Below are 19,537 nucleotides of genomic sequence, written 5' to 3'. Positions count from 1 at the left end.
AGTCTCTTATTTCTTTCTAATATCTAACAGAAACCTACATTATTTCAGTTTGAAGCCAGTCCCACTCACCCTGTCACTACAAGCCCTTGTAAAAAGTCCCTCTCCATCTTTCTGTGGGCTCCCTACAGGTACTAGAAGGCCACAATTAGACTGCATTGGATCCTCCTTTTTTCCAGGTTGAACAATCCCAATTCTTTCAGACTTTACTTAGAGGAGAAATGTTCCATCCCTCTAATCATCTTGGTAGCCTTCCTCAACAGGCTGATGTCCTTCCTGTGCTGGGGACCCCAGAGCTGGATGCAGATGCTGGATCTTACCAGAGCAGAGGGGCAGAGTCACCTGCCTGGTCCTGCTGGCCCAGGATACCGTTGGCTTTCTGGGCTGCAAGTGCACCTTGCTGTGTCTTGTCCTCTCATCCAGCAGCACTTGTGCACAGAGCTGCACTCAATCTGTTCATGCCCCAGCCTCTGTTGGTACCAAGCATCATTCTGACGCAGGTGAAGTGTCTTGCTCTTGGTCCTCACGTGACTCCGGAGTCAGTCCAGCTTTCTCTGGATGGCATCCCACTCTTCAGGTGTGCCAACTGCACAGCTTGGTGTCATCAGCAAATTTGCTTTATTCTTTTTTTGATAACATGATTTTGGTCTGCCCACTCATGACTCCAAAGAGACACCATGGAAAACCAGAGGTTGCACTTGAACAAGCCTTTAACAGGGTACATTCAGCTGAATATTTTCAGACATATTCAGAATCTATTAAATGGAGAATAACTGTGGGAAGCAAAAGTATAGAATTTAACCTTGAGTTGCTAATATCACACAAGAATAATCTTTTTTAATGTATATTGTGACAGAAAAACAAGATGATATGAGACAGATTTTGCATACATTTGGAATCAAAGTAAAGAAAAAGAAAAAAATTAGGGAGAAATAATAATAATCAGAAATAAAGGGGGCTTCAGTGCCAGCACTCTCACAGCTCCTATAGGAATCTTATGAAGGACTGTGACTACAGTTGATGTGTCCATCAATAGCAAGCTTGAGAGTTTCTACTCTAACTACAACTTTTTAGTAATGGATATGGTGCCTTTGAACTATCATCAATGGTATTTAATTTTGAACAGATCCAAAGGAAGAATTAGGTTTAAAATTTTTAATTTAAAAAACTAACACAAAACAAACAAAAAACACCCAAACACCCCTTCCAAAAAAACCAAAAAACAAAACCAAACCAAACAACAAAACCAAATAAAACCAAACAACAACAAAAGCCAGCAGGGGTTTTTGGGCTAAAAAGACACTGGCTAAAAAGCCCAGTGACTGAAATAAGAAAGTCACAGCTGATTTGGGCTCTTCTGCCCAGTAAAATTACAAAAGTATACACAATGGACCATCATATTTTGCAAAACATGGTGACCTAAAGCTAACACCTTTGGATGAGCAAAACCAATGTATTTTAACAATTCCAAATAAAAGTAACTATACTCTTTATCAATTACTTTACTGAATCTGAATTGATCTAAATCTGTATTAAAAAAAACAATGTTGTTTAGAGATTTTCACTTTAATAATTTTCATTAGGCAATACTGTTGCATCATCTTAAAATTCTGAGTATTAACATTAATATAATAATAATGCAAACACTTCTCTTTGTCTTGAGTCCAAGGAAACAAGATGTGTACTGTATTATTTTGTCAGTTCTCTTTTCCCAGAAAATGAACTTGTGAACTTGCTGGATGAATTAAAAAATATTAATTTTGTGTCACTGGCCTGCAGAAGAAGCAATAGAAAGTATTTGGAGCTATTTGTTTGGCTCTCAGCATCTGAGAAGTTCGACTTGGCTTGCATACCTTGAGATAGGGACCTCAAGAAGAAAGGGAGGAACTGGGGGAATCATGAGGGGAGCATGTAAGGAAAACTGCAATAGAGAAAAAAGAGGACTTATGTACCATGGTATAAAGAAAGGAATTATGAAGATGCTCTATTCATACAGGACTTCAGATACAAAGTCAGTGGCTAGGAGCTGCATATCAATATACCTGATCATCCTAGGGTCTTTTCCAATCTAAAAAATTCTATGATTCTATTATTATACATCCCATTAAAGAAACCCAAAATTTTGTTTCACAGCTAATAATTAAGGAATGTCTATAACTCACTTGCTGTAACTCTATTGTGAAAGGCCTCCGTAGGATTTTTTTTTTTCCTTGCAAATATTCCTGAAATTTGAAATCAACTCCAGGAAACACAAGTGCAAAGCAGAGAGCTTGCATGCACTTCATTTTCCTTTCAAAACAAAGCTGGCCTGGACATTGTTTGGGTCAAAGCATCACTACTGGAGCCAGTCAACCATCAGTAATTCCGTGTTCTGAGGTGGGGTGCTGAATGAAGTAGAACATCTATGGGGCACATCTTACAGCTGAGAAACAGGTTTGTTATGAATTATCATCTTCCTGAAAAGTTTTATAGATTGTATATTAATCTTGTTATGAATGTGGTCTCTGTTTACTTGTGACTTTGCAGAGCAAAAATCCTTTTGGAAATGAAACACCTCAGTTACAAAAATAGGTTGCCATGATCAATACAAATCTTGCTTACATGCCCATGTAGCAACATAAGTGTTTGGCCAGATATGGATTTTAATTTTTCTCTAAGGTTTTTTTTAGAAACTACTCATATTGGGTTTGGAAGTGAAATAAAATAAATGGGCCATTTGTCTCATCCAGTTTGGTTTGAGTTAGAGAAAGTGAAAACTTACTCATTAGCTTCAACAGCTGAATAGGACCAGGTTAATTACCATCAGCTCCCACTTCTTCAGCATAATTGAGAGCAGTACATGAAAATGTCTGGCATGTTAGTAAGAAATGGAGAAACTGATAATTAGGAATTAAACTTTCAAATAATTGCATACAAATATATTGAAAAAATGTGAATGTCACTGTATTTAATTGAAAATGTGGTAACATGATACAGGAATATACTTGTAAAGATAAATCCTTAACATTACCTCTCTTTACAAAAGAGGATGTTAAATGTAAGTTTTATAGTTTCCTTCACTTCTTGTGGAAGCTGAAATATGTACAAAAGATTGTTAGGTTACTCACTTTTCTACTGTGGGCATATAGCAGATAGAATAATCTGGTTTAGTTGTACCTCTTGCGCGCTGGGATAAGATCAAGTGACTCAAATTCTGAATGAGGCTATCCATTCTTTAGGAAAGCCAAAATGGAAGAGAAAGCTGTTCAGGAAGAAGATTAGTTGTTAAACGCTGAAGAGGCAAAAGTCCATGTGACTAACCTTTGTGTTATAACCTTTTAGTACTGTAGATTGAAGATCAAGATTGTGTGATTCTCAGATTCTTGCTTAGTTCAAGTTTGAGGCAAATGCTATTCCTCTTCTACTCTCATTATTTCCTATCTCCTAAATCCAGTCAGAGACAGATACCATAATAACCATAAAGCCTCTTTCCTAGGGATTCAGACCACCCAAAGAAATAGTCGTAGTTCTGGGAATTGCAGTGGCAGTGGAGGCCAGAACAGGCGGGTAAATAGATGAGAAATGAGTTTGACCATTGTTTAAACCAGAAGGCTTGGATGACCTCTATAGCTGAAAGAAACTTCTGAGCACCTCTGAGGAATGAAATTTAGTGTCTGTGGCATGGAATTTGGTCCTCAAATGCCATTCATATATTACCAATTCACTCATTCATTAAAATGTGGGGATAAAAAGCCAAACAGAAAATCTTTTACTGAAATATCACCACTGTATTATTTTCCAGAGCTCCAAGCATATTTACTTTTCTTGCATGCTGCAAAAATGTTGATTAATGTGTTATTGAGGCTATATCCTGAGAAGAACAAAAGCTTTGGGAAATGGTTTTCATTATTTTATTCTTAATTGATTTTTTCCCTGTGTGCTGTTTTATATTTTCATTATCATGGTGCATGAAATAGTAAAAAAAGAGCTTATCCCTATTACCTTTGGTTTCTTATTTTTTTTTAATAAAGCCATTTTTCATAATGAAAATTAACTTACTTGAAACTTTGATTAAATTTTTATTTAATTTTAGTCTTAGTTTAATGTCATGTATTTGAATAATTTTTGAAGTCATGCACTTACATATAATCTCTTACAGAGATTATACGGACAAGGTATTTTTAAAAACAAATTTAAATGTTAATTAAAAGCTAGTTAGTAGTACTTCCAGAGAAATATCTAATACACTTCCTGCTTCTGAAGAATTCTTTGAAATATAGTCAATTTTTTGGTGGGCTAGAAACATAGGGAAACACTGCTCTGGGACAACCCCAAAACTTAATTCTATGACAATATTCCAATTAATTTTGAAGAGTTCTAACCAATAACACATTTTTATATAGTGAAAAATAAACTTCAAGGTATTATTGTAAAAAATTACCTTTTATGGTGGCTTTGATAATAAAAATATCTTAAGACCTAAAACTCACTCTTTATGCATTTTTCTCTTTGGAATATCTTTAATGGAGTGAGGAAGTGAAACCAAGAGGTTAACAGCCTGACCCGTGCAGACATCTGTGTCCCACAGTGTCCTCTGGAAGCAGCAAGCCAATTATGTCAAGAGCAACTTTCCTGATTTCACCCTCATTTTTTAATCAATTTTTCCCCTATTTCTAATTTTTTTCCCTCTCTGTTGCCTTCTTTAGTGCCTCTTAATTTAAATTTTGGTTCATGATTAAAGCAGCTTAAAGGACTTTTTAAATTTTTGTATGTATATACCCATAAAGCACCCTAGAGCATAAGCATCCAACAAAGTGCAAGTCGTTTGTAACACTGACAAAGCATAGAGAGTATAATGGGAAAAGGAAAACTCTCTCCAGTAGCCACCTTGGAAAGCAGTGACAGAATTCATTGAAGAGCTCTGGGCAGTTCTCTAGTGCAGTGGCTGGCAGTAATGTAGATGATTTTTCACCTGGTTTTTCTCTATTGCTATTCACTTTTATCAGAATCTCGTTTAACCCTCCCTGTCTTCACTGCTGGTTGTTATCATTAAATGAATGCATTAGTGCCAATTGATGAATTAGTGATGTGTATTTATGCCTTGTTAAGTTTGTGTATACACCTTTTACAGGTTTACATTTATTGACACATAAATCAGTATTAATTACTTACATGTGCATGGTGTTTTGGTTCTGTCTAATAAACTGATACCTTATGAAGTGAGATAAGGAGGGAGTGGGAATGGAAGGGTCATTCTTAAACCAGCATCAGATGCTTACTGTGAGAGGCCATCACTATCCAGCCTTGCAGGTGCAAAGCTGGGAGAAGTTTGATATAAGAACTTGAGTATGTGGAGAATAAAGGAAAAAAAAATACTACAGAGACTGAAAACTGCCTCAGTTACGCCAGTTGAAATTACAGCCATAGTATTGCCAAGGCTACAACTATGGTACCTAAGACACCACAAAGCATTTGTTATTATTTCTGATGCAAATTCACTGCATCATGTTTTCTATGCTTGTGTGAGGTTATTTGACTTTAAAAGTCATGCTTCATACCTTTTTTTGTTGTTGTTATTTTTGACCAAGGGTTGTAGATTTTGTGAAGCTTTGTCCAGAATTTTCATTATTGTTATTGTAACTTAAGAAAGTTAATTTATGGTGTTTTGCACAGTCTGTGTAATTACCCTATTTACTTATATTTGCACGTATAAAGTGCTCTGAAATGGAATAATTTTCATACGTCACAATGCAATCCACAAATTCAGACTCCTACTTCATGCACCTTATTGTATTAGTACAAAAAGAAGAACACCAAAATGAGAAAAAAAAAATTGCTTTTTTTCTCTTTCCTCAGAGCAATTTCAAATTAAGGAATTAGTTCTACAGTATCTCACCCACAGATATTCTTTGGCATTTATTTGCAAGAAGGGAAGACAGGGGCACAGACAGGGGCACAGTCAGGTGCATTTACTCAACATTTAGAGCCTGGCTGTGTAAACGCAGTACAAAGGTGTTCTGATTTCTATCCTGGCTTGATGTTGGTGTTACCCACTTCCTGTGCTTTAAGATGGTGCTCGACTTGAACATTTTGGTCACCACACTCTCCACCTATGATAAATACAAGCCTTTAGTCAGACTAACCCCTTGAAGATGCCACTTCCTACCATTCCATGTGAACCTTCTGACCCCAATACTGAGGCTGAGTAGGTTAAAGGAAAGGTTTTACACTGCTTCAGTGATTTGGCCACCTGTTTTGCAAATAGAATTTTTGCTGGTGTTTATGATGCTGTTGATTAAATTCTCCATCTCATTTTCAGTCTCAGAATTATTTTTTTACTTTCTAAACAGTATTTAAAGCAGGAATGAATTTCCACATTTATAGCATCAGATTGCATAGCAAATGTGGCAGTATAATCATGTTGTAATTTATAACTTTCTTCTACTTTTGGTGTTTCCAGTAAGTGTAATTTATGGAACCTTATTTCTGTATTTTTAGTATTTTTCTCTGTTTGCTCAGTGCCACTTTTACTTGATGAGATAAAGATATAAATATCTGGCTTTCTACAAATTATTTCTAAATTCTCAAAATGAAAAAGATGATTCTCTCTAGAATGAAAACTTTGCAACCAGACACGAGCATCTGCTGCTATTTGTCAATACACTTTTCATCACTTTCTTTGGACTGGGCTCCAGAAAAACCAAGCAGAACTTTGAACTACCTCCCACTGCAACGCTGGAATTAGACTGCAGCATTCTTACACCTTTTTTCTGTGGAACAAAAAAGTGTTGCTTTTGTCTAGCAAGTATAGTGCCAGCAACTGGAATGGTGGTGTTGTGGTTTGTTTGTTTGTTTGTTTGTTTTGGGGGTTTTGTTTGTTTGTTTGTTTGTTTCTGTAAAATATTTTGGACCAGTTAGAAGAATATAATTCTCAGAAACATTACCTGATTCCCTAATGATACTGATTCACTGCAGTACGGTTAATAGATAACATTTCCTGGGATTTTGGAGGTTTGGGACTTGCATTAATTTTTGAGCACTGTTCTATTGTTCCTCTGAGAGTCTCTTTCTGAAGTAAGGTTTGGGGTTTTTTTATGTTTAGGTAACACTTTGAGGAAAAGAGGTGGAAAGGGGTATTGGTTTTGTTCCATGGCAGAATATTGCTTTAGAAATGCCAAGGGTGGTTCTGTAATGCTTAGTCTCTCTATTCCCTGTAAAAAGAACTAGAAATAGAACAAAGCAAGCGGACACAGAAAGGTCTAGATTTGGGTAACTATCTTCAGTCCTGTTATTATTTTGGTATTTCTTCTCTTATCTGCACTAAGTCCTTAGGGGTTCAGTTAAGTGAATTTTTTATAAGCATTCTCGTCCTGTGTCTGATTTCTTTCATTGAGACAATACTCAGTCCAAAGTAATTTTTTCTTCTTCTAAGGTAATCAAAACCCTGGTGTTTATATATGTACTCCTTTACTGCAAAGAAGTTCCAGATGTCTTGTATCTTCAGATCATATTAATTTCTTAAGCCAAAATCTGATTTTTTCTCCAGAAGACCATCTTATTGCAGTGCTCAAGCCTTTCTGGTTCCCCAAGCAGCCTCTTCCATAATTGTTTGTATACCTTGCATTAATTAGGAGCTTGGACACTCAGCTACTCCTGCTGTAAGCTATGCTCATCCTTCAGGAGGTCCACAGAAACTTTATTATAAGAAATAATAGCTCATGTCTACTTCACACATCTGTTTTTCCATTAAGGGTATTCTACTTGCTTATTTTAAAACAAAATTCATCCTTCCACATATTTTTAGCATTTTTTTTCCTCTGGATTTTTTATGAGATCATTCTTAGTTGAGAAATCCACTACAAGACGATTAGTTTTCCTTTGAATATGATAAGTTAATTACATTCTCACCTGTAACCTTCCACTCATCCTTTTCCACCCTCAAAATATTTTTTTTACAGATCTTGCTCAAGACAATGTCAGTGATCCTTATATGGAAATTCTTAGGATACTTTTATTCAGAAAGGATGAGTTTTGGATATACTGTGTAATTCTTTATTGTGGCAAATAGTGCAGTATACAACTCTTCCCTCTGGAAATGACATTTCCTGGACACGTTACATTATTTTATGAGCCATTTTTAATATGATTTATGTCAATTTTTTCAGAAAAACATTCTCGGAACAGACTTTGTTTTTCACTGTATTATTTCAGATTAGTATTGCCTCTCTGAGAAAACTGCATGCAGAAATTCTGCTGTTTACAGAGAACTCATTTCACTGAAATAGGCACAAGGGAGTCTGCTTTTTCTCCCCATTAAAATTAACACAAGATTATCCTTTAATTTCAGGGATTGAGAGATGAGCATATAAACTACAAACTGTTCAAAATGGTAACTCTTAAAGTTCTGACACCTTAATACTGAAGTACAATAATTACAGGGAAAAATCAATACAGTAAAACTCACCACTAGCTGTCATGAAATTGTCATGGGAGTCATGGGGGATTGTAAAAGTGACAGTGAAAAGCCCCAAAATTATGTATACCAGCTAGCATACATAAAAATCAGCTGTGAGCTTCTTTGAGTAATAACTTCAGATAAGCACTTGTATAAAATGGGAAAAGTTTCTTATTCAGAGAATGTAATAACAACATGTGGTATCTGAACAGATAGTGGTTTTCACATTGCCATTGGGGCATCTGGCCTGTGCAAATGAAAATCATATGCAAAATTGATGATGCTACATCACCCTCTCTGGAGCCCAAGTTCTGCATTAGGCAGAGGATGCTGAGGAAGGATGACCACTGTCCCTTTTGCCTTCATTTTAAAACCCAGCTGTGAGTCTGGTTTTGTTCTGAGGATACATAATTTCATTCAGATGAGGAACCCTGGTATGAAATGCCCCACTGTCACCAGAGGTGAATAAGTCTGTTTATGATTAATGCCTCACTGGAGTCTCTCCACAGGGCATAGCTTGGTCTGTTTCTTCCATGGTTAATTCCAGGGCTGCAAGTGGAATTTCTCCTCCTTCATTCTTGGGAATGGTAGCTGAAATTTCCCTTTGCTCAGCATCTGGACAGTAAATATCTTCTGGCCTTGCATGGTAGAAGTAGGTGGAAGGACCATAAAGATTTTCCTCTCTTTTTGCACTAATATCATTTTATATGTCTGTGTTGAAAATATTTGCTTTATGTACTTACTGATAACATTATTTTCTATAGGATATATAGAATCCACAGTTTTGGGAGGTTTTTTTTAACATGATCACTTTAAAGGGGAAACAAATTTCCATGAAATATACTAATTTCAAAACCCTGGTGATTTTGCCGTGTATTCATATATGTCATCCTTTACTGCAAAAAGTTCCAGATACTTGTGTTTTCCAGACCATATCCACTTCATTTCAAGGGATAAGATGAAACTTTCACAATGAACTCCACATCATCATAATATTAAGAAATTCAATTTCTTTTTCCAGTATAGATGGTATCAAGATATTTTCCAAGCTCCTGAGCTACCACTCCATAATTAACAGTCTCATAAGAAAGGAGCATTAGATTTCAAAGAGCCAGGAACATGATCTTTCAAAGCCATTTTACACTGGCTTCAAAATGTCTAGCTTATATTCTTCCTCTCCATAGTGCAAGAATAATGCCTGGAAGATATTTTTTCCTGTATTCTTCCACTAGCCCTCTTAGCAGAATCTGTAACATACGGCTGGTAATATATTGCACTATCAGTAGCAGTGCTTGCATTTAGTGCAAATATTCAAAGGGTTGTTCACTGCAATAGCGTTATAAATAGGTTTATCAGGCAGGTATGTAGTAAAGGCAAGTGCAGGATATTAAACCCACAAAATGATGAAATGGTGAAAATTTAGTATGCCTGTAAACTGAGCACCCGTTGTGAGTAGATGACATAGTGCTTAACACAGCTGTAAATAAGGCAGCCTTCAACTCCTTATTTCATTTCTACTTCAGATGAGCGATAAAGGAAGGTATGGACAGGATCACATTAATTAAGGTTTGTTGATGATGTGGCTCTTGTCTTTGAATTTTTTTTTTATTCAGGGAGAGTGTTGTCTGCAAACTTTTTTCTCCACTGAACACTTGAAAGCAAGTCATGGTCCCAGGCTCTTAAATCATTGGGCTATATGATTTGAACTTACAAGAACCCTATGTGTTATTTGATTTATAGCAGTTCCATTTCTAAATTCCAGGTGACTTTTAAATCAATGGAACATTTGGGAAAAAATGCAAACAGCAAATCAAATATAGCTGGGTTACAGAGATAGTTCTGCCTGGTGGATGAACTTAAAATTTCCATGTATTTTATTGGAGAAATTGCAAAACATGCTTCCTTTGGAAATTTGAACCTGTGCACCCTGCTGTGCACTCACAGAATACACTGAACAGTAGCTGAACTCCCCCATGTGGGACATAGGGTTGAGTTCCATCAGAAAAACAAGCACACAGCGAGTAACTTCTGGATGACACTGCACACTGTCACAACATGCTGGTGACTCATGAGTTACAGTGTCTCTTGATTGTTAATGTCTTCATTTTTCTGATTTTTTTTTTTTTTCCCAGTACCACGTGCTGTTTTACTTGCAGCACTTCAATGCCTATACAACTGGCATGTAAATATTTGACAGCTGCAATATAAATTTTTCAGTTACATCTGCACTGTGCACTGGCAGTCACTGCACAATCAACAAAACAAAGCTCATCAAATAGAATGTAATAGGTTTTTTTACTGAAAAATAAAATTTTTTCAATATCAACAAACTTAAGGGTGGAAAAAGAAGAATTTTGTTGCAACCTTGATTCGACTGACAGACGTAAATTTGTAATTCCAGGTAAATATAAAAGCAAAAGCAAAGATGTTTTCTAGACTAATTTATATTTCCTTTTGAAGAAAAGATGTAGTTATTTCCTTCTGCTGGTGCGGCTTGATTTTGGAGAATTTAAAATTCATCTCTGCTGAAAGTTTTTCTCCTTTACTATAGTTCACCCTTTACAATTGCACTGGTTTATTTGAAAAGTGCTCTGTAATGATAAATGAGCAGTCATAGCAGTGCTACTGTTTCAACGAAGTCCTTCTCAGTCTTATATTTTAGAGTTTAGGTGGATTTAAATGATACTGAGACTGGAAACGCAATAGGAACACGTACAAAGATGTCTAATGGAGCAACAAATGATTTTTTTCCTCACTAAGATGCCAGAAGCCCATTTCACCACGAGGTTCACTATTGCTTTTGTTTTCCACTTTGTTTCTCTCTGATACACCCTGGCTTTTTGGTCTGCTTTCTTGTAGGAATAGGTAATTTTACTGGCCATGCAGAAAGCTGCAGTCATTATTCCAATATTGACCTGATGCACTAATGGCAATGAAAGCTGGGTTCAAGATCATTAAACACTAGTTCTCTTATGTGGCTTATGATCTTGTGTTTATCAATAAGACTGGGAAATTATTTAGCAACCAGATGCCCAAATTTTGCTTAGATATCTGCATGCTGAGCTGCATTGCAGATTAACTCTCCTTGTAGCTATAAATATTGTATACAGCAAAACACTTTTACTGTCAAACTAAATATTATTGTAAATACAAAGTTAAAGGTTTATTTCTTAGCTGCTGAATTCAGAACTTTTCTACTTACTGTAAATTATTCCTGTCAGTTCAGGTCAAGTAGGAACTATGGAAGCTCACCCCCCCTTCAGCTGAGTCCATAGGGCTGGGTATTTCAAATACCAATTCATAACTCTAAATTTGTAGCTGCTACCCAATTTTATGAATCCTTGTAATGAAATGAGTAGGCCAATTAAATCAATTATAAAGGTTACAGTGAGTTGCAGTGATAGGTATTTTGTTCATCAGTCCATACTTGTACTTCATAATGCAATAGTTTTACATTTCACTGTACTACTATAAATTCATTGCAATATAATTCATTTTTAGAGAAGAGTGGGAGGAATTATCAGTATAATCAGGTTTTTTTCTGACTTCCTTAGATCTAGATAAATCTTTCCCTCACATTTGTGACCCATTCAACTGTACTGAGATTTTTCAAGAGGAATTTTAAGGTCTGGAAGTGTAGGTATTATAAAAATCACCTTGGTCTCAATCAGATTCAAAGGACACTAGCTGGTAAATGATTTTGAGCTCTAATTAAATTCACTTGCATCTAAATGTGCTGACATAAAGCTAAGTGTTTTCATACACTACTTTAATCATTCAATTAATCAGTAATTTTAATTGTTAATGTGGTCATGTTCTCCGTCACGGTAATTTGCATGAACCTGGAATGAGATTTCTCTTGTTAAGTTGCCTGTGTACAGACTGTGGAATCAAATCTAAGTGCAGTACATCCTTTCATCCAGAAGAATTGTGGACTGTTCTACGGTCTGCAGAGTAACTGTGTGAGTCACTGGCTTATTTAATGTAGCTTCTTTGATTACTCAAGATTTTTTTCTTTTGTAGGATTTTTTTCTTCCTCTTTCTTAAATAATTTAACATTTAAAATAAGAATGGTTGTTGGCTTTGCTCAGTTGCAAAAGAACTCATGTGTTCTCTTCATGAAAACTTCTAGACTTTGATCGAAAAGAACTGGGGAAGCACAATGATGAGATTTATAGCAGACACAGCTGCAGTATTAAGGCAAAAATCCTTTTGTCATTTTTTGCTAGATATGACAGTAGGGTTCATGAAGGGAATGCAGAATATAAACGTAGCACAGTGTCATTATAAACAGTCAGATAAACTGTGGGCATTAATTAGGAGGAAGTGTATTGCATAAATCCTTTTCTTTAGTAATCTCAGTTCTAAAACTATCATGGGATGTTTGCTGAATGAGATTCTCTGTATCAGATGGCATAAGAGTTAAATTCTGTTGCTCCAGTTATGATTTTTTGGGTATCACATCATTGACACAGGGCAACACTGTCTATGCCTGTGATTGAAGGTATAGCTCTCACGGTTCTGGTTCGTCCTATTCGATTGTCTCTGGCTTTATGCTGTCTTCCTGGCAGATGTTTCTGAAAACCACATGAGTCTTCCATTGATCAATGTCCTATCCCCTCCAGTACATTCTTCTGAAATGAAGGCAGACATGCCACCTCCTAATAGTCTTCCTTCAAACTTTCATGTGAAAAAGTAACTTGATCTTCGTGGAAAATGAGCTTAAAGTAAAAGAATCACAATTGAAAGAAATGTGCTTTTAAATCGCACTGGCAAGCCAGGGGCCTCTCTCATATTCATCCATCTCTGCTGACTTGCTGCTAAAGGAAAACCTTGTGCATGTTGGATATTTTGTGTTAAGGCTTCTTTTCCCATCTTAGAAGAACCACTTTTAAATCATCTTTCACACAGCTCTCACTGGCTTGGACAATCAAATATTTTTTATCCAAAGTTAATATACAAATATCCAATTTGAATTTTTAAAATTTATTTTGCAGAGACTTACTCCACTTAATTTCTGACCAAAAACCTAGGATCAAATGGTTAAAAAAGCATCCTGTCTGCCCAATCTCTGGACTCTCTGGCATTCACACTCCCAGCTCAGAGACTTTCACTGCTGGGACCGAGGCTGTGGGCGGCTGTGGGTGGTTCCAGTGACCTTACAGGTGCCTGCTTGACTCCCTGCACACCCCACACTCTCACAGTCAGACCAGGTTTTCCTCCCTGATCAAACCCAGCTTCATCAGAGCAGAGCCTCAGATGACTCTTTCCATAAATCCATTTGTTCATGGTGCAGCAGCACAGAAACCAGCCCAAGCTGGTGCCTCCAGGGAGGACCTTCAGCAAAGGAAACCCAAGGATTTTATACCCTTACAGTGTCTCCTGACACACGTCTCTCTCTTTCTCCTGAGTCCTCTGCTCCTGCTGTGTTTCCAAGAGTCTATCCACCCATCTGGCACCACCCATTTTGTGCCCTTTGCTAACCAAAGGGTTGGCAGCTCATGGGCTCTTGTCTCGGGCTTCCAGCCACAGCTCAATCTGAACCTCAGTATGTAATTGGCAAACTGAGCTACCTGTTCAGTTTTATTCCTCAATAGTCCAAATCTCTTCTTTCTTATGCAGATTTTCAGCAGTTCTACTCTGTTGTGACAAAGGCCCAGGGTTACATCTTTCTCAATAAATCAAGGGTTTTGTTTGGACGTATTTTCTTATCTAAAAATAAAATTTAAAAAGAAACATCCACCAATAATCTAATATTTTCTCCTGATTAACCAACCTGATCAATAAAAGAACTTAATATTCCAGGCAACGTGCTGAAAGCGTAATGCAGACTTCAACAACTTCTATATCATTATGAAGTGTTGCAATCTACACAGAAACATATACCAAAATATACAGACTAACAGGTTTGTGTCTCATTGCAGCTTTCCTACTGCAAGCTCAAAAGTAAGCAACTGTGTTGTCTTCCTGTCCATAAGATTTTAATAAATTATTCTAAAGAAAGTGTCATTTATTTTACTCTAGATTTTAAAATCCAGCTAGTTATCATTGAAGATCATGAAATTAAATGTTGTATTTTTTTATCTGAGTCACAACAAAACTGAATGATAGAAATTTCACCCTGAATACTTGTTTTTTGAAATATTTTATGGTGTTTTACATACACAAGTAATAGCAAATGATTAAAATTTTGAAGCTATAAAAATACATTACAGAGCTAAACAAACTTTTGACCAGAACATTTTAAGGTATGGGTTTGTTGGGCTTTTTTTTTTTTTTTTTTTTTTTTTTTTTTTTAATGTAATGGGTAAATATTAATCGCTTTATAAATATTACTGAAGAATTAGATGATACATGTAATTACTGGGAATCATATATTTTCTAGTATGAGAAGAATTTTTTCAACAAATGATTTATATATGTCCTTTAGTGTGAGATTATAGATGCATCTCATTATTTTATTTGAAATTCAATGTCAAGAAGAACAGCAAATATAATTCTGATTATATGTTCCTGATGCTTTGCTGTGGTACTCAAAAAGTTCAGTAAACTTAAGCTAACAAGCCTTATCAGACACCTGTTGGTATTAAAAGAAATATTGGCTGCTATTCTGGCTCGTACTGGATTGACATTTATAATAAGTAAACTGGTTTATTGTTAAAGTTAAATGTTAATGTTAAAGTAATGAATGTTAAAGTAACCACAATTATTCTGTGGGTTTTTTTGGTGTAAATTACAATAGAGTTTGGCCACCTTACATTTTTCATAAAATCATGGTATTCTTGGTAAACTCCAGTGTATTCCCGTTCATAATGACATCAATTCACTACTGCACATCCTCTCTACCTTTTCTGTCCTTTCAGTCTTCCATAGTCTGCTTCATACAATTCTCAACAATTAGAATTAAAAAGGAAAACAAAACCCCACAGCAGCCTTTGCAATAAGCAGTTGTATCTGAAACAACAAGAAACAGAGAAGTAAATTAATTTGCTAACTACAAGTGTATTTGGTATGAATGATCTTCTGGTCCTGCACTGTCATACTTTCATTATGCATTGCAAGCATATAATTTTAATTCTTTTAGCAGTGTGGAGATTTAGTTTTGTGTTGACAGGGGGAGCAGCATGTTAGTGCATGAATGGTAATGATACTTATTCCCCAGTTAGGCAAATAAAAATGACAGGTTAAGTCGAGCACTGCACTGAACCAGAATGCGTTTTAAAAACACAGTATTTGGTAAATGGGAAAAGACTGTTTTAACATAACAATCATTTATTGAAAGAATTTAATTAAATTTGTTCAAAATGTGGGTAATTGAAGGAAAGTCTTGAGAGAAAATTGATCATTTATTAAACCTCCATTGTCTTTAAAATGCTGAAAGCATAGTATTTTATCCCTCGGGTAATTAAAGAGTAACGTAGCTGAAGTTGTTGGGATTTCACAGATGTAGAACTCTTGTGACAGTTCAGACTGAAAAACGAACTTATTTTTCCTCTATTTTAGTGTATGAATTCTGTCCCTCCCTTAACAATCATAAATAATATATCCTTGTATGGAGATTAGGTACATCAATCTGAGTTTTCCATTAAAAGAATTCATTTCTTTCTCTTTATATTTATGAATATTTATCAAGGGATTATGGGTTAGTTAATAGTATTTCCCCTTAATACATACACATGAATTCACTTGCACATAAGTCTGAAAAATGAGAGGTATCTATCTTGGGACTAGACTGTGCCTAAGCTCCTGCTAGCAAGCTGTAAGGTAAACATCCCTTAATAAGCAATGGGTAAAAAATAGTCTTTCCTCCCTCAATGTGAAATGTAGACAGATTCTGCTTATAAAACTTTTTTTTTTTTTTTTTTTTTTTTTTTTTTTTTTTTTTTTTTTTTTTTTTTTTACCTCAAGGTAAGGAAACGCCGGCAAAAAACCTGTATGAGAAGTTGATATGTTTTCTGGAAAGGGTCTCCCTGATAACTGAAAAAGACTGTAAAGGGCCAGAATTGTTGACATAGGCTGACGTTCTGAGGTACAAAGCCTTCTAAAACATTTCAGAGAGGAATGGGAATGAGTTATTAGACTGCCACTAGGTTCAACTGTTATTTGCCCAAGATTTGAAATCAAATTAGGACAGCACATTTAGTTGATTGATGTCCATGCTAATATGTTACTCTTGCATGTATCATACACGATATCTGCAGCTTAAACATACTGAGAAATTATAAAGAGCATTAAGTATAACAGAATGGTGAATCTTTGATGTGCCTGTGACATATGGTGGGGCTCCAAAAGACAGGTGACTGATTATGGATGAAATATTTTTTCTTCAAAAACAAAAACAAACAAAACAAAAACAAACAAATGAACAATGACAAAAATACCCTAACAAAATCAACCCCACCTCCGTTAAAGACAAATAATTCCCTGTAGTCTAGAATGTCCTTAATTCCATGTAGCCTGGCGTGTCACTCAACTGTGCTTTTAATGATTCCTTTGCAAAATTATATAGAAAAATCATTTTGCTGGTATAGATCAACATTATCTTATTGAAACCATGGAGATTTTGGGGTTTTTTAATGATGTAGCTGTGTCTGTTCAGACTGCAGAGTAGTCTGAGTGGCAGCATAACATAACGTGAAATTTCTCCAAAGTTTTGATATTTGTCACCAGTCTTTGGTCAAGTAGTTGTTTTAATGTGTTAACATCTATCTCAGAGGCATCATAATGTATTCCTTGATATATGTATATGATCTGTGGACTAAATCTTGACTTAATTTCAGAATAATAGTCTGAAACCAGAAGTTAGATCCCTTTTTGCAGGCAGTTGGGGCGTGGCTTTAAAATGTCTGTCCAGTTGTGGACAGACATTTCTTCTTAGCATCTTCTTATGATGCTAAATAAAGTACTGTGTCAAGCGGTGTAGAATTTGGACCTTAATTCATATTTTACTTTTTTTGTTCTTCTGCAGATAGTAACTTCATCCTCGCAAATGCTCAGGTGGCTAAGGGATTCCCCATTGTTTACTGCTCTGATGGCTTCTGTGAGCTCGCTGGATTTGCACGGACTGAAGTCATGCAGAAGAGCTGCAGCTGTAAATTTTTACTTGGTGCTGAAACAAATGAGCAGATGATTCTTCAAATTGAGAAATCATTGGAGGAAAAGATAGAATTTAAAGGAGAAATCATGTTCTATAAGAAGAATGGTAAGTCTTTCCTGTTCTGTTAGTCATAAGGAATGAAACTTAGCATATGGTATATAATGTATATAATATATAATATTTGTTTCTAAGTAATAATTTCGTGTATCTATCATCAAGCCTATAAGAATAGATTTGACTAATGACAGTACAGTACACATTGAGACCATGCTTATATTGGTGCTATTGATTTTAAATAAGTATGTTACAAAGCTGCATAGAGGAAATTCAGGGTACTAAACTGCATTGTGAGACATTTCTTTGCACTGACTATCACACTGTTTTTTCTGCTTTTTCTTATACTGGAATTTTTACCTTTTATTGCTGAAGCTTCAGGGGAAATATTCATATTCCCAAGATAAGCTACGTAAATTTTTCAATGCCATCAGTAAAATTCTCAGATAACTGAATGAGCCAAGTGATTTCTTCTCAACAGATACTATACATAAACACAATAATAATTATATTCAAAAAGTGAAAATTTTAGGTTCAACTATGTATTGTTACATAAAGAAAATTTCCAGGCATTAAGCAAACCCAAAGACTACAGGAAATTTCAAGTAGCACCAGCAAATCTTTGACTGCTATGGCAAGGCATTTATAAGGACAATTTCATGGTCTATATGCATGAGGCACAGAAGACAGCAGCCCATGATGCACACTTCCCAGCCACTTTCATTTATACTGGAGGAGGGTCCTCCAGTGTACTTATTCCATATATTCCTATTTCCACTTTCATGTGATCTTCAAACAGGTGACACTAAGTTTGAGGTAATGACAGGATTTCAACCAGGGTAACAGGAACCAAGTGATCCACAGACTCCATGGATCCGTGGGTGTCGAGTATCACCTTCTCTTTTGTTATATGTCTAGAGTATATAGGCATATGTCTAGACAACATTTTTCTCATAGGTCTTCTCTTCTTCTGTCTTTATTAATGAAAAAAATTCCTTTCAAATAATATTACTATAATTATATGTATTAAAAAGTTATTTTCTTAAAGTGATAGCTGCATAATGACAATGAAGCTATTTGGAGTGTCAGGCAGCTTCATTTCCACTAACTAAAAAAAAGAAGAATGTTCCTTAATTGGCTTGTGTTCATGATTGCTGCTCTTCACAGCATGAAAGTTTGTAGTTAATCTGGAAGATCCTGCTAAATGCTTCCTTGACTTTTTGGGGAGGCTTGGGAGTGTGTGAGGGTGTTTGGGGTTTTTTTTTTAGCGTATAGAAGAGACACACAGTTTCTTGAAATTGGTTCAGAAAGGTTATTCAAATAAAGTCGTTCCAAATTGCAAAGCATGTCTGAGTATACAGGAAAAATTTTTTAACCTGGAAGGATAAGAGCTGCTTTTTTCCAGTATTCTATAGCAATAACTAGGCATGGAAAGAAGATATTTCAAGGTGTTTAAATTAAAGAAGTAAAGCTAAGAGATTAATTTTATTGTCTTTGTCCTGAATGATAAATTGTGATTCCTTTACGTTATAAAGGGGTGCTTCAAATCTGTAATAGATATGATTAATACAGGCAGAAAGAGATTGCAAAGAAATACCTGAATCACAGATATAGAGATAAATTGTTGAGGCTAAATTTCCCACTATCCATCCTACATACATCCCTCTGTATGATTCGACTGGAAGCCTCCTGTAGTGGTTTCACATTCACTAAATTTTCATCTTGGTACTTACTCTTTTTTGAGAGATAGACTAGGAGATAAACAAAGCAGGCTCAACCTTAAAATTAACAAATAGTTTATTAACATACACTAAAAGAATAGAAAAACAGAAAGTTGGAAAAAAACTAAAATGGAATGAAACTTCAAAAAACACTTTTTCCTCCCCTTACAAACTGTTCACTTTCTTACAAAACAACATAAAGAGACAAAATTAGTAATTTTCAGTCAGTTTCAC

At 35.6% G+C, this 19,537-nt stretch overlaps 1 protein-coding gene across 3 annotated transcripts in view; it reads left to right on the top strand.

Annotated features, from left to right (window-relative positions):
* KCNH8 (potassium voltage-gated channel subfamily H member 8) overlaps positions 1-19,537 on the top strand; it is a 206,885-nt gene that overhangs the window by 64,753 nt on the left and 122,595 nt on the right. For all 3 annotated transcript variants that reach the window (XM_040081921.2, XM_058422842.1, XM_040081914.1), the window contains exon 2: positions 17,400-17,633. In XM_040081921.2, the coding sequence (XP_039937855.1) occupies positions 17,400-17,633 (234 nt within the window). The remainder of the gene's footprint in view (positions 1-17,399; positions 17,634-19,537) is intronic.

The sequence above is a fragment of the Hirundo rustica genome, chromosome 1 (genome assembly GCF_015227805.2).
Source record: "Hirundo rustica isolate bHirRus1 chromosome 1, bHirRus1.pri.v3, whole genome shotgun sequence".
In the NCBI taxonomy this organism is placed as follows: Eukaryota; Metazoa; Chordata; class Aves; order Passeriformes; family Hirundinidae; genus Hirundo; species Hirundo rustica.
Note: the sequence above shows the minus strand (reverse complement) of the source record. Positions and strands in the feature narration are given on the sequence as shown.